This window comes from Nannobrachium achirus, assembly GCF_963921795.1.
Source record: "Nannobrachium achirus genome assembly, chromosome: 23".
Taxonomy (NCBI): Eukaryota; Metazoa; Chordata; class Actinopteri; order Myctophiformes; family Myctophidae; genus Nannobrachium; species Nannobrachium achirus.
In genome coordinates, this window is record NC_137830.1 from 48,096,161 (window position 1) to 48,112,767 (window position 16,607).

Sequence of the window (16,607 nt, forward strand, 5' to 3'; positions counted from 1 at the left end):
GGAATAGATGTAGACTATAATGTATAGAATAGAGGAGAATAATAATAGTAGTAGTAATTGTTTATAATGTATTATAGAGTAGAAGAGAGAAGAGAAGCGTAGAATAGATTATAATCTCAGTTGAGCTCAATTTCTAATCACGTCGCAAGATTGGGTCAATTCACCCTTTGTTAGGCTCCTGGTTGGTCCCTGACTGACCAACCAGCAGGCTCTATCTGCCTTGTCCCACCCTGGTTCCGCCTTTTTTATGTTGAATTAGCTAAAACATAATTTTTTGAGAAATAAAAACATTTAAAAGCATGCTGATTCACTATGCTGCCACTGAGCAGCTCCAATTGACTGAAACAAAGTTTGAAATTAGAATTGAGCACACAGAATAACAATATGAAGCAACTGAATTAACATGGCAGTGGATGGAATGTCCCACTGAATGTCCCTCCAAGACAAAGCAACCAATGGGTGTGGAGAGGGGCAGGACAATGGGCGGGACTTGACAAAGGGTGAATTGTAATGCATATACAGTAGCAGTAAATCTGGCAATAACCTGCTGCATAATAGACAGAGACTAGCCGACAGAGAGACAGCCAAAGAGTGTATGATTCCATACCAATAGAGTAACTGAATTCATTTCAAACGTTGAAGTGCCCCGGACTCCCCTGCTCTCCCTCTCCTGTTGTCGCTTGCATCACACCTCCCTATAGATATGTGATTGGATAATATCAAACCCTGTGTGATTCAGTCAGCCATTTAGTTGCTGTGGTTGTGATTTTAAACCTCTCAAGCCGACCTCACTGCTCCAGAGAGAGACTCACCCTGACAGCTTTGTGTCCTTTTCTATCTACGTACAAATTAACATAGTTTTGTCACCCGGGTATCATTGCCCTCATGAACCCTAGCGTCCCTGTTCTGGCCTGTCATAATTAGGGCTGTCACGATTATGACATTTTACATGACGATTAATTTTCTCTCAAATAATTGTGGTTAACGATTTAATTGTGTTTTTGTTGTTGACAATTACATTTCTGTTTGGCTTTTAGGCTTTGAAGTTGCACATGGTAGATATGACACATAACCTAAATATACAAAGAAATTACTGACATATTTGACAACTTTATACTTAAAAACAGAACATTGATAGTGGAAATAGCCGATCTACAAGCTCACAACCCGTCGCGATGCGACGCGTTGTGAGCTTGTAGATCTGCTATTTCCACTATTTTTTACTGGAAACAATTATGACGATTATGAAAAATAATCACGATTATGTCAAATAATCACGATTAGACGATTATGTAATAATATTGACAGCCCTAGTCATAATAGGCATTCGGCAAAACAAAACAAAAAGTCTAAATGTCTAATGTGAGACTTGAATCTTCAAATCCAAAGATTTCTTTGACTTCATTAAGGTCGAGTTTGAGTCTCCCTCTGGTTTTAAAGCTTTGTTTAAATTAACTATCTGAACCCCCCCCCCCCCCCCCACCCTGTTCTGTTTTGTATTTAATTTTCTTTTGTTTGTACGTACCAATACCAGTAAGTAATATTTTGTATGTATGTTCATATGCGTCTGTATATGAGAAGTGTGTGTTTGTGGAGGTATAGTACAGGTGGTATACCTGAAATCTTAATCGTACAAACCAAAGTCCACTTGGCATCCAGCCAAATTTAGCAAAAACTGCCTCGAAAGATTTACACACTGCAATTGAAATGAAAGGGGGTCTATGAATAATTGTGTGTGCAGTTTTTAGCATTTTTTAAATCATATATTTTGTGGTTGACTACCAAGCCGTGTGACTTTGATTTGTATAGACAAACACACAGAAACATACAACAAAAACAAACCGGGGGGGTTCAGACATGTAACCACACAGGTAGTGTCTGGTTTTAATATTTGTGTATTTGTTTTAATGAATTGTTTTTGTCTTAACCGTTGCTGAGGTTAGCGCTGCCTCAATGCTGCAGGTGGTCGGATTGAAGAGGCTTAAAATACTCGTTTAATGTATTTTTCTTTATTACATTTTCCTTTTGGTTTGAACTTCTGATTCCTCTGTTTAGCTTCTCGTTTGAGTTTGATTTTTGTTCCTTCTTTTTTTGTCCCTTCCTGTCCAGACAGGAAGTGAGGATTCTGACACACATGTTTCAAAGGTTTTAGTTTATTAAACGTTTATATAATGTTGACGTCATCCTGTGGTCCCTCTTTGTGCCCTAATCTTCTCCTTTTCACCCCTCCTATTATCCTTTCTTCAAACCCTATATTTTGTCCTTACTTTTTTAAATTATTATTCGTATGATTCTATTTAATATTTTTCCTGTGTGTGTGTGTGTGTGTGTGTGTGTGTGTGTGTGTGTGTGTGTGTGTGTGTGTGTGTGTGTGTGTGTGTGTGTGTGTTGAACATTTTTTAAATGTGTTAACTACAGTATCTATTATTAGTGCACAAATACAAGCACACACTCCTTATAGGCCCTGTGTACTATTATCTCTCCAAAAGTAACAGGTTGTCAGTGTGGTTTAATGTCATTTACTTAGTTCAGGTGTACTTTGTGTTAAATGAGTTTAGAACTTAGTTTAGCTCAGTTTAAAATTGAGTTTAACTTTGCCAGAATGGTTGGGTTCATCAGCTTTTGCCACTTGGGTTTAAAACTTCTAAATAATGGTATGCACTTCAGCTGAGCTTGTTTTTGTTTAGTCTACAAAGTGATTAGCTTACAGATAGGTGAAAAAAGCCCAAAAATGTCTCAACCATAATGAAACAAATCAACGGGTGACAAGGCACTGCAAACCATAAAAGCCGCAACATTCACGCGAAGTTTGTGACTGCTGTGCTGCATGTCTGTAGAAACTCTTTTGTGTTTTTAAAGATTTTACTTTTTTAACGTAAAATCGTTTTTTTTTTTTTTTTTTTTAAGCTTGGATTTATCGTTTTGTTTTGTTTATTTCCATCAGAAAAACCACAACCCACTGTGTTTTGTTGTCTTAAACAATCACCTGCATGCTGTGCTCATCCCATCCACTAACCCTAATACTCCAACGTAATGAGTTGTACTGTGCGTCCAGAGGTCCTTGTTGGTGGCAGCTTCAGGAGCCATTCAGATTCTAATTGTCTCTTTCCTCGTCCGTAAACAGCAGGTCCAGGCCACACCCTCACAACCCAGTCCCGTCCCGCCACTGGTCCCGCCCGCAGCCCCCCCTCAACAACAGGTGAGACTTGACGGCTGACAATGCAACCCGTTTCATATTGTCACTGTCGGGGCAGAAACCTCGTATCTCCAAGTTTCAAATTTGTAATTTTTTTCGCAAAGTAAAGCACTGCTTCATCACACAAGGCCGTCGCACAAAAGTAGTGAAAGCAGCCGATCTACAAGCACACAACGCCTTGCGGTGCGAGGCGTTGTGTGCTTGTAGATCGGCTGTTTTCACTAGTTTAAATCATTTTTAAAATGATAAATACAAAACAAACGGTTTTGGACATGCAAGGTTTCCACCCGACAACGACGATATCCTCTTTGCCAGGGCGGAGCTTTGCTTTCCAGCGTAATGGGGGCAAGCTAGTCCAATCATACAGTATAACCAACTATTATAAGCATAGTGATACTAGCACTGCAACTAACATTAATCTTCTATAATAAAAAGAAAATGTATTTATGTAGACACGGTCTATACATTTCCTGTGTGTGTGTGTGTGTGTGTGTGTGTATGTGTGATCGAATCGACACAAAAAGATTCTATTCCTTTTTATAATTTACTAAATTGATTAGTCTAACCACTCAAGCAATATATCATCATGCAAAAATGACACCGTACACCCAGAGTTTAGCAAAGGCGTAATGTCGTTTCGTTTTCTTTTCTTTTCTGAACTCCATGATTTACAAATTTAACTTGCTCTTAGTCCTGATCGGGCAAAAGTGAGCTGTGAGAGATGCTTCTCTCAGTCGAGCGCAAGGTAGCAGGTACAGTATATTCTAAGTAGGAAATGTTTGCTCTTTGCCGGTGTTGACGGTGATATTGACACATCAGTGTTGTGTGCCACAGCGTTGTGGGCACACAACACTGATGACGACTTAACGCCAAAACAGGTCCGTTGTTGCTGCAGCATAAGGGCCTTAAACTTTAAGGACAGTTCCGTGAGTGCTGGTGTTCTCTTTGAGAATGCAAAGTTACCTTTCCAGACGTGCACCCGGTAAGACGTTTAGTATTGTTGTCGTGCTTGCATCCTTGATTTAAATAGATGTATCTGTACAGTAACCTCGAATACTAGGCAGACATAATAATAATAATAATAATAACCTTTGTTTATAGAGCACATTTCAGACATAAAATGCATTTCAAAGTGCTTTACATTCATGTTTAAAAACAAAGCAAACAAGACAATAAACACTTTAGACATTGTAAGAAATTAAGAGAAGAAAAAAATCACACCCGTGTGAAGTGGAGCTGTGTGTGTGTGTGTGTGTGTGTGTGTGTGTGTGTGTGTGTGTGTGTGTGTGTGTGTGTGTGTGTGTGTGTGTGTGTGTGTGTGTGTGTGTGTGTGTGTGTGTGTGTGTGTGGATCATGTGTACCGATTTTTGTGACATTTGAAGAAAATATGTAGGAAAAGGAGCAAAAAGTGTGTTTTGGAGAAAATTCAAGATGGCGGAAAATCTATCATGGCGCAAATGGGCGTGGCCTATATGGGGAGATGCGTCATGACCCAAGGAATCCAGGGAAAAAATATTTTTAATTTTCCGACCTACGGTTCAAGAGTTACAGGCCAAAACGTAAAGTGGGGTGTTATGGCGCCACCATGCGGCCAAATGACACAATTATTTTTTATTTAATCCTTGAAATCATTATGAACCTCCTCTCCAAGTCTTGAAACTGTAGCCCCTATGGTTTGCGAGAGACAAATAATTGAATGTGAGTTTTTGCGATTCCCATTATAAGTCAATGGGGAAAATTAATTCACTAATAAATTAATATCAATTAAACTATAGAACCTTTCTCTTAGAAAAGTAATAGCCCACGATTCCCGAGTAAGGCGGTCGATTTGACATATGGCGCGAGTGTGTGGTGGCAAAACTGTGGGACTAGTGGCGTGCCGAAGTTTAGGAAGTTCAGGCTACATACACACAGACACACACACACACAGACAGACAGACAGACACACACACAGACCCACACAGCCACGTATAGGGAGCCTGTGCTTCACACAGCTCCAAAAACAGTAAAAAGTAGTAATTAAAATTAGATCAATTAAAAGCAAGGTTATAAAAGTGGGTTTTTAGCTGCCTCTTAAAGTCATCAACTGAGGTTATCAGTCTAATTTGTGGGGGGAGTAGGTTCCAAATCTTTGGTCCATAGCTACCAAAGGTGGCCTCGCCATATTTCTTTCTATTTATTGGTGGCTCCGTCAGAAGTCCAGCACCGAGTGACCTAAGGGGGCGGGCTGGAACATATATCTCTAAGGAGTCTTTCAAATATGAGGGTGCTAAGCCCATTAAGGCTTTAAAAACAAGTAAAAGAACTTTAAAATCTATCCTAAACTTAACAGGGAGCCAGTGCAAAGATGCAAGTACAGGGGTGATGTGGTCCCTTTTCCTAGTATTTGTTAATATTCTAGCAGCTGCGTTTTGGATGAGTTGTAACCGGTCTATTGTTTTCTTTGGCAGGCCTGTATAAAGTGCGTTGCAGTAATCTAATCTGGATAAAACAAAGGCATAGGTCAGTTTCTTGGCATCATCAAGGCAGAGGAAAGATCTGACTCTAGCGATATTTCTCAAATGATAAAAAGATGTTTTTGTGACGTTACTAATGTGTCTCTACAGAGGTCAGTATTTTAATAAGAGACAAACTGTGTGTTTTTCTGCGAGCACATTATGGGGGACACTTTATTAGGCATGATGAGAGTTAAAGGGCACAAACTCAGATCTCACCGTGATCTTTTCAGAGTGAAGAGCGTCCTGTAATCAAAGAGCGTTCAGCCTGCGCTCACTGCCTGCATTGTCCAGGGTTCCCACAGTCATGAGAGTCCTGGAAATATTTTGAAATTTGGAAAATATTTTTCCAGTACTGGAAAAGTGTTGGAATTGATCAAGGGTCCTGGAAAAAAATAGCTTTGCATTGTCTTTGGTTATTGATTTTGTTAATACCTCTGAAATGACAAATTAAACATTGGCCAAATTGTCAAATATTAGAGGCTGAAATTTTGCGAGGCGTTTTGAGCATGTAGATCTGCCATTTTCATAATAGAAACGTGTTATACAAAATTCCTCAACTCTTAGTGTTCGTCAGGGTGCCGGGTCCCCAGTTAAAATATGATTATTTCAGGGGTCACAGCCTGAAAAGGTTGAGAACCACTGGCAATACACTACCTGTCTTTGGGCATTGCTGTTATATAGTCCTGGAAATTGGGTTAAATATTCTGAAAGGTTTTGGAAAAGTTTTGGAAATTAATTGGTGAAAATGTGTGGGAACCCTGATTGTCTCTAAACCTTTGAACCAGCTAATTGGCGCTCTCTCTCATCCACGCTTATCTCCTAGCCACTATCTCCCTTTCCTTCCTCCCTTCACTCCCTCCCTTCCTCACCTCTCCTCTTCTCTCTCAGGATATTGTAATCCTTCATTCCAGCCCAGTTTTAGTTCAAATACCTCCCGTCTGTTTCAGTCCATACTACTACTAATATTAATTCCTTAACAGTCCTCAACATCTTTGAAGTGGTTACCAGTGGTGACAAGATAACCAATCTGTTTTCTCTTGAATTGAACCCTGCCAACTGTGTGTGTGTGTGTGTGTGTGTGTGTGTGTGTGTGTGTGTGTGTGTGTGCGTGTGCGCGTACATGTGCGCGTGCATGCGTGCGTGCGTGCGTGCGTGCGTGCTGGACCCTCTTGTGACCCCGTGTTATGAACCAATCAGGGACTTAACGTGATGTGATTGAGCGTAAATTTAGAAGTTAATGAGATGAAATATTTCCAACAGCATAACATATTGTACTAAAAATAGTCTCTCTCTTTCTTTCTCTCTCTCTCTCTTTCTCTTTCTCTCGCTCTCTCTCTCCCCCCCTCTCTCTCTCTCTCCCCCCCCCCTCTCTCTCTCTCTCTCTCTCTCTCTCTCTCCCCCTCTCTCTCTCTCTCTCCCCCCCCCTCTCCCCCCCTCTCTCTCTCTCTCTCTCTCCCCCTCTCTCTCTCTCTCTCTCTGGCCTAAGGTTGTTCAATCCAGTCAGATCAGTGGTACATCTGTTCAGGGCCCCTCACACACCACTCCACTACCGGGACCCCTAACTACACAGGTAACACACACGCACGCACACACACACACACACACACACACACACACACACACACACACACACACACACACACACACACACACACACACACACACACACACACACACACACATAGCGTCAAACATACAGACACTGTAGCCATTGAAAAGTAGTTCTCCAAGTATGTAGGTCATAGTTCACACACACACACACACGCACGCACGCACACACACACAAAGCTACAGTTCACATCATTGCAGCTGAGCTGAATCAGAAATGTTGACGTTACTGAAAACATTCATTCATTCATTCAACCTATATAAACCACAGTTCCTGTAGCCCACTTACTGATACACTAACATAACACAAATATACCGTACTGTATACACAGCTTCCATAAGTGTGTGAAAGATTTATACCAATCGGTGTCGCCCGACTAAACTTTCTTCAGAGTTTCATGTAGCCGGGGAGCCACTGTGCCAAAATGAGAGAAGACCTGTGATGTCATGACATACTCCAAATTTTATTTTTTCCTATTAATTTGGTCAATAAGGTACACAGAATGAGAGGCCTGCTCTGCCGGAAACATTGCGAAAAAAGGTTTCCCATTGACTTCACTATACTGGAAAAAACACACCAAAGAAATATGCTTTAAGTAGCATGTGAGGGGTCAAACTAGGGGTTCTTGATGATTCTGAATCCATTGCAAGCATTTGTTTTGCATGAAAAACATTCCTTGGGCTAGATTTAAGCCTCTCAAACCTGTGAAAAGTGATGAGCCATCACGTTATTTTGGTCAGTTTTCTAGCCCAAGGAATGTTTTTCATGCAAAACAAATGCTTGCAATGGATTCAGAATCATCAAGAACCCCTAGTTTGACCCCTCACATGCTACTTAAAGCATATTTATTTTGGTGTGTTTCTTTCCTGTATCCTGTAAGTCGATGGGACAGTGATACAAATGGCCATAACTTTTTTTCGCAATGTTTCCGACAGAGCAGGCCTCTCATTCTGTGTACCTTAATGACCAAATTAATAGAAAAAACAAAAAGTATGTCATGACGTCACAGGTAAAACCCTATTCTTTGAGCTTTTGGGCCTGTGGCTCCCCGGCTAATGACATTACAATTTGTTCAGAAGATATGTGACTTCTTGTGACAGGCCACACCTTGTGTTCTGCAAATCCACAGACAAACAGACAGACAGACAGACAGACAGACAGACAGACAGACAGACAGACAGACGAGAGTGAAAACATTACCTCCTTGGAAGATATTAAGATTTAATATACAGTACAGCATAAATGTGTACAGAAATAGGATACACACAATCTTTGTATGTATAAATAAATACACATACCATTATGTTATGTCACAGGTGTGTGTGTGTGTGTGTGTGTGTGTGTGTGTGTGTGTGTGTGTGTGTGTGTGTGTGTGTGTGTGTGTGTGTGTGTGTGTGTGTGTGTGTGTGTGTGTGTGTGTGTGTGTGTGTGTGTGTGTGTGTGTGTGTGTGCACGTGCGTGCGCGTCAAGGATATTATAGTTTTCAACAGCCTTTTTTTTATTCCATTTTGAATATATTGATCAATTTCAGTTAGTTTTAATTCATTTTAAAGCAGGATTTTATTGCTGGAAAATGCACACACAATGCATACAGAGTACAGACACGCAGTTCACATCATTGCCTCCTATGTTATCTACTGCCTTGGTAGCTGACATTAATTGGACCCTAAAGATAAGCGTGGACTGAATTATGGTGTGTGTGTGACACGGCATCTTTTCAACTGTGACCTTTTTTTACGAGGGAAAAACAACATGCTTGCTGGTTTTATAGCGAGCCAACAGGAATCCAAGATGTTCCTGACCAAAAGAGGAAGTTGGTTCAGGGCCAGGGTTACATCAAAATGATATACTATAATAATCGAGGGAAGTCTACTGATCAGTGGTGGAAAAAGTACTCACATTTTAGTAAAAGTATAAATTCTGCAGTGTAGATGTACTCCGCTACAAGTAAAAGTCCGGAATTCAAAATGTACCAAAAGTAAAAGTACAAAATGTTTGAAAATAGCCGATCTACAAGCTCACAACGCGACGCGTTGTGAGCTTGTATATCTGCTATTTTCAAACAGCCTAGGTATGAAATAGGGCTAAAGAGGTCCTTGTATGTTTTATGATACTGTAATTTATATCTTGCAAAGTAACTAGTAAATAAAGTTTTCAAATAATTGTAGTGGAGTAAACGTACAAAATCTGGATCTGAGATGTAGTGGAGTAGAAGTAAAAGTATTGGAAATCGGAAATACTCAAGTAAAGTACAAATACTTCAAAAGTGTACTTATAAGTACAGTACTTAAAGGAGTAGTTCACCACTTTTCAACCTGTCTTCATATAATAGGTCCTCACTAATGTTCATAATAAAATAGCACAATTTTTTTTCTATTCAGTCTGGGTCTCATAGGAGAGCTGTCAAATCCTACTACCGGTGACATCATCGTTTGACAAAAAAAAAATTAAATAATATTTTTGAAAAAAAATATTTAGATTTTTATTATCACAAGAACAATGGCTTCCACTTTAACATTGCAACTTTTTCAGGAATAGAAAGCCTGCCGTTTCTATTAGCTTGCATTTCCCATTGATGATGTCACCGGTAGTAGGATTTGACCCACCCACAGCTCTCCTATGAGACCCAAACTGAGTAGAAAGAAATTGTGATATTTTATCATGAACATAGTGAGGACCTATTATATGAAGATAGGTTGAAAAGTGGTGGAGTGCCCCTTTAAGTAAATGTACCACCTAGTTACTTTACACCCCTGCTACTGATGTGACGCCAGCTTCAAGTTCCTAGCTGCCGCTAGTTCCATACCTCGTACACGTGTACAAGTAGGATGCTTTGAACCCTAGTAATACTAGTAATAAACTCATTGAACAACTTTAGTTGTTAGAAGTTCCCCATGTAGTTCCCAATGTTTTCTGGGCCCACTTGAAAATCTTGAAAGTGGCTAGACGTGCCATTCTGCTTAAGTGGAAAGATGCTGCCCCGCCTGTGCTATCAGTGGCTTCACGCTGCGATGTCCTGTCTGGAACTGGAGATGCTGAGGTTCTCAATTGCCGGCTTTGAAAATAAATTTGCTGCCCTTTTATGATGTTCTTCCATAATACTCAAACGGCGTAGTGTGGCGCTTACCTGCGCTGACCAATCCAACACGCAGCAAGCTTTGATTATCTACTCTGCTTTCTTCTTACTTTCTTTCTTCTTTCTGTACTAATCTTTTATTCTAATTTTTGTTTTATTGAAAATTTGGTGTGCAACCGTCCTGGGGATTGAGGGTGGGGGGAGGGGGGATAGGGGATGTTTTTTTTCACTCTCATAATAATGTACTTTGATATCTATATGTGATGGGCTATTTCTATCTGAAAATTCAATAAAAAAGATTTGAAAAGAAAAGAAAATCTTGAAAGGCCCACCCATCTGAGCACTTATCACGGCAGTATCACATTTCTTTATATTAATCTTATTAAAATCTTCGTCTTTTGCCTACTATCCTCGCGGTTGAGGATCGCTGCTATAAAGACTGACCTCACTCCTTCCTTCTCTTCCTCTCCTACTTCTCCGTCTGTCACTCTCTCCATCTCTTCTTCTCCTCCATCTCTTGCCGTACTCCTCCTCTCTTCCTCTCTTCCTGCTTTTCCCTCCCTGTCCGTCTCCCCCCTCCTCATCTAACCCCTCCCCCCACCTGCTCTCAGCCCAGTGTAACTCCGCCCACCTCTACCGTTGCCTTGGCCACCCGCCCTCCTCCTCCTCCGCCCTCCCTTCCCATCGCCACGGCGACGGGGGGCGTGGTTTCCTCTCCGCCCTCTTCTCTTCCGCTTCCCGCGGGGGCGGGGCCCCCTGCTCTCACTTCCCCTCCTCCTCTTCCTCCTGTGCCCGCCGCTCCGCCATTGGCCACCGTGGTGCCAATCATCAGTGTAATCTCCGCCACCCCCTCTGATCCTGTGGTGGAAGCCTTGCCCCAGGTACTGCTGATGGACCGTCCAAATCCACCAATCGTGTGCCGTCGTCCCGCCCTTTTAGTGGAAGAAATATGTAACAAAAATAGGCTAATGTGTTCACTTCCGGCAGAAAGCGTGAAAATTTGCACCTAGGGGTATTTTTGTGCGCCGAATTCAAAAATTGACGGTCCCAAGCACTTTTCCCATGGGATCTGGTGGCTCTAATTCACTTACCATACTAGGGAAAAAAGACCCCCCAAAAAATCTTCTTTAAATAGCATGTGAGGGGTCTATCTAGGGGGTTTTCATGATTCTGAATCCATTGCAAGCATTTGTTTTGCACGAAAAACATTCCTTGGGCAAGAAATGGACCCTACACAACTGTGGAAAGTGACGACTCATCACTAAACCATAGTTTTGTGGGGTCCATTTCTTGCCCAAGGAATGTTTTTGTGCAAAACAAATGCTTGGAATGGATTCAGAATCATGAAAACCCCCTAGAAAGACCCCTCACATGCTATTTAAAGAAGATTTTTGGGGGGTCTTTTTTTCCTAACCCTAACCCTATGGTAAGTGAATTAGAGAAAAGTGAATTTGAGAAAAGTGCTTGGGACCGTCAATTTTTGAATTCAGCGCACAAAAATACCCCTAGGTGCAAATTTTCACGCTTTCTGCCGGAAGTGAACACCTTTTTCACATATTTCTCCCACTATTTTACCTCCATGGACCAGTGTTGTTTTTGACAGCAAACTTTGATTTAGTTTTAGTCATAGTCTTTTGAATAAAATGTCATTTATTAAATGTCATAATTTAGTCACCTGAAAAGTCTTTAGTTTTAGTCTAATTTTAGTCGACTAAATATCATAAGATTTTAGGCGACTAAATCTACAGTTGATTTAGTCAACTGAAATGTATTTTGGCAGGCCTTGATGGCATCGTAATGACTGATTTTACACTTGGTTGTGTGCTGAAAATAGCCGATCTACAAGTTCACAACGCGTCGCAGCGCGACACGTTGTGAGCTTGTAGATCGGCTGTTTTCAGCACGCAACACCCGAGAGCAACCAAGCGTAAAAACTCTCTTCTCCACTAGTCCCTGCCTAATGTTTTAGTCTAGTTTTTATTTTGTTGCCGAAATTGTCAATTGTATTTAGTCTTAGTTTTAGACATCACAGCTTAGTTTTTATTTAGTTTTCGTCAGTGAAAAAAACACAGTCGACCAACATTTTTCGTCATAGTTTTAGTCAACAAAATCAACACTGCCATGGACCCACCCCCAATCCATGGTCATGTAGTGAGCAGTGGTTCTCAAACATTCTCATGTCATGGACCCCCAATAGACGTTGTGCCAGAGAACCCCTTTGTGTTCATTCTAAATTTCTCAAAGATAATATTTCAAATGTTATTGAAAATCTCACAACGTGTCAAATTGTGAGTTTATAGCATTGTCTTTTTTTTTATATAGTCAAAGTATAAACTAGGGTGAACGTGGTTAATCTCACGTTCCTCATTTTGCTGGGGACCCCCTGTAACTCCCTCAAGGACCTCTGTAGGTCCCCGGACCCCACTTTGAGAACCACTGATGTAGAGCATGCGGTTGACCACTGACATGTTGTTGTTGTCATCATTCAACTCCACCAGACTAGAGATACAGAGGGCTGAGTCACGTTAGATTTTAACCACTTTAACCATTATTTTATGCTTTTTAACTTTAGAAAAATAGCAGATATACAAGATCACAGCGCGGCACCGAGTGCCGCGCTGCGAGCTTGTAGATCTGCTATTTTTTTTAAATCGTGAAAATGAGTGCAAGTCTTTGAATATATTTGACCCGATTTTTGACCCGACTTCCAAATCCTTCTTCTAAATCATGCTGTTCTCAAACTTTTTCATGTCAAGGACCCCCAAAATTACATGTATTTGGCCACGGACCCCCATCTCAAAATATGTTGTTCCAGGGACCACCCAGCAGCAAATATTAAAGTTACAAATTTTAGCTTTTAAGTAGATATATTCAAAGATCATGATTTAAAAAAAATAGCAGATCTACAAGCTCGCAGCGCGGCACTCGGTGCCGCGCTGTGAGCTTGTTTATCTGCTATTTTTCAGTAGGTAAAGCAGTCAATAATCCTAGGCCTAAATGGGTTAAACAATTCTGCATTTAGTAATTGATTGCCTTATCTCTCTGTTTCTGGTGGGTTGAATTTGCAATTAAAATAAATAAATCATTAGAATGAACTCGCTTGGCATGCCTTGACGCCACTGTTTGTGTGTGAGCCTGAAACTAGTGTCCATTAACTTTGACTGAAGGTCAGTAGCAGTCTAATAGAGCCTTTGGGTTATAGAGTTTTATTTTTATTTTTAAGTGGACTGTGGTGTTTTGGAGGGCTACAGCTGTTTATAGATGTCAATAGAGGAGTTTCAAGGACTATAGCACTCTAAAGCTGTTGTTCTCAACATGTGGATCTGAGGGGTCCCCACGTGATTTTGCGGGGGGCCCCCAGATCATTTACTTAATGTACAACATTGTTTTCTCAATCAACAGTAAACAAACCAACATACTGTACAGTATAAGTGTATGGTATCTGCACATTTCTATTGTGACAATTTAAAGACTTTTAAGACCTTTTTAATACTACAAAAAATATATATACTGTATAAATATGACTATTTAGTATGTCAAACATAATCTACCAACTATACTATATTCCATAGAGGACTAATAGTTACAGTTACATTAGTTACAGTTACAACTTTTGACTTCTACAGTTAAGACTAAGACACTAGCATGTTTATGAATTCTTTATGGAATTTGCTAATTGCTCGTGCAAGGTACAGTAACTGTTCCATTGGTATTTGGTACAGTGTTGTGTGGTGTTGTGTTTCTCTTGCCCATTGAATGCAACATTAAGCTGCTTTGTTTGTTTCTGTATTGCTCTCACTTAATATCCACCGTCATCAACCACCTAAACCCTAATAGTATACACAGTATATTATACTGTACTTCAGTCATCAAGGGTCATCCATACTCGGTCCCCTCCTTTTTTTCCCCCTCGACACCAAATCTCTCCGCCGAAAATAGCAGATCTGCAAGCTCACAACGTTGCATTGAGCCTTAGTCTCAATAAGAGATCTCCATCTACCGATACGTCTGGTGTAATTTTAACAGCAAGTTTTTATGTGATTTTAGTATTTTGAATAAAATTCCATTTCGTTTTTTTGTCATCTGAAATGTTTTAGTCTAGTTTTACTTGATCTTATAGTTAACCAAATCTACAGTTTGTTTAGTCGACTAAACTTGTTTTTGTTGGGCCTTGATGTAATGATACTCGCACAATGCCTGATTTATACTGTGGGCCAGAAATTGCAGATCTACAAGCCCATTCATTGAGTTTATATTTCTCCAGATGTACCAGTAGTCAGAGATCTCTGGTCGTTTGGTTATTTACGCCAGGCTAACATGGACCCTAGGGTTCATGTGGTTATGGACACACAGGGGCGTCACAAGGGGTAGGAAAGTGGGACTGAGTTACCAGGGCCCAAGGTGGAGGGAGGGTCCTTAATTATTTTATACTTTAGCTATTGAAAAATAGCAGATATACAAGCTCACAACGCGGCACCGAGTGCCGCGCTGCGAGCTGGTATATCTGCTATTTTTGAAAAGTCGTGAAAATGTGTGCAAATCTTTGAATATATGTATTTTTTAAGCGAACATTTGTAACTCAAATTTTGCTTCTGGGGGGGTCCCTGGAACGAAATATTTTGAGATGGGGGTCCGTGGCCAAATACATATCATTTTGGGGGTCCTTCGCATGAAAAGGTTTGAGCTCCACTGACACGAAACATAGATTTTTCCAAAAAACCTTTGAAGGATTTGAAATATTCAAAGATTTTCATGATTTTTCAAAAAATAGCAGATCTTCAAGCTCACAGCGCGGCACTCGGTGCCGCGCTGTGAGCTTGTATATCTGCTATTTTTCAGTAGTTAAAGCACAAGGGCCCCGCAGTGAATCCTTGTACCCGGGGCCCAGAATTTGGTGCGACGCCCCTGGAGACGCATGATGATTGTGTGTGTCTGTTGTGTTACAGCCTGCCTCTCAGCCTACAGATCAGTTTCAGCTACTGCTGCCTCCAGTCTCCTCAGCCTTGGAGAGGTAACGCACACGCGCACACACACACACACACACACACACACCAAGCAAGGTTATAATAGTTTTGGATTTTTCCATTAGTTTTTATTTTTATTAGTTTTGAGGTTTTGTTTTCAGTTTAGTTTTAATTCGTTTTTAAAGTGAGGTTGCTAGTTTCGTTTTGTTTTTATTTTTTGAAAATGCTTAGTTTTAGTTTAGTTTTTATTAGTTTTAGTGTTAGTTTTAGTCTTTTACGTAATATGGGGTATTTGTCAGGGGTGAGATAAAAAAAAGTTTCGGAAAAAGTATTGTCTAATAAAGAAAATCAACAAAACATCATATTGAGAGTGGCAAGAATGTTGAGACATACAACTTATCTCTTTGACCTCACCAGCTGGTGTTTTTTATTTTTTATTTCCACAAAAGACAAAAGACGAAAACTAAGGAGATTTTCTCTATAATTGTAGTTTATTTTAGTTAGTTTTGTCAACACACAATACCGTTTCAGTTAGTTTTTTTTTTTTTTAAAAGCTTATTTTTTATTTTTTATTTCAGTTAACTAAAATGTTTTTCCATTCTAGTTTTCGTTTTTTAGTTAGTTTTCGTTTACTATAATAACCTTGACACCAAGGCATCCTAGACCCCAGGTGAAACGATGGAAAGGAAGACGAGGACAGCTCAATGAACAGTGCCTTTATTGCCACATAAATAAACCAGCGTCTCTTTCTGATCCCACAGCATGTAGTATATCGTTGTTGTTGTTGTTGGGTGGAAACTTTGTATGTCCAAAACCGTTCACTTTGTATTAATCATTTTCAAAATGATCTAAACTAGTGAAAATGGCCGTTCTACAAGCACACGGCGCCTCACGCCGCGAGGCGTTGTGTGCATGTAGATCACCAGTTTTGTGCGACAGTCTTGTATGATGAAGCAAAGCTTTACTTTTTTTTACTACGAAAAAAAAGGTTTCTGCCCGACACCAACAGTGATGATATAAACTCTGAATAATAATGGCTGCGTCAACGATTCAACCAGGATGTCGGACACATAACTTTGTACTTTTACTCAACTACATTTTGAATGCCAGACTTTTACTCTCTCTCGGTCGTCCTCAGACGAGCTTCCATCGGAGTCTCCAATCTTTTCCGGTTCTCCATACTTGTACTTCTACATTGTGGTATTGATACTTTTTTTTTTTTTTAAACAATATGTTTATTTTTGTTTTTCATTTTTTAAAGAGA

At 40.2% G+C, this 16,607-nt stretch overlaps 1 protein-coding gene across 1 annotated transcript in view; it reads left to right on the forward strand.

The window, feature by feature from the left end:
* LOC308308949 (serine/threonine-protein kinase WNK1-like) overlaps positions 1-16,607 on the forward strand; it is a 183,644-nt gene that overhangs the window by 102,556 nt on the left and 64,481 nt on the right. Inside the window, 3 exon segments of the mRNA XM_080754405.1 lie at positions 3,125-3,199; positions 7,181-7,264; positions 15,326-15,390. Of these exon segments, the coding sequence (XP_080610531.1) occupies positions 3,125-3,199; positions 7,181-7,264; positions 15,326-15,390 (224 nt within the window).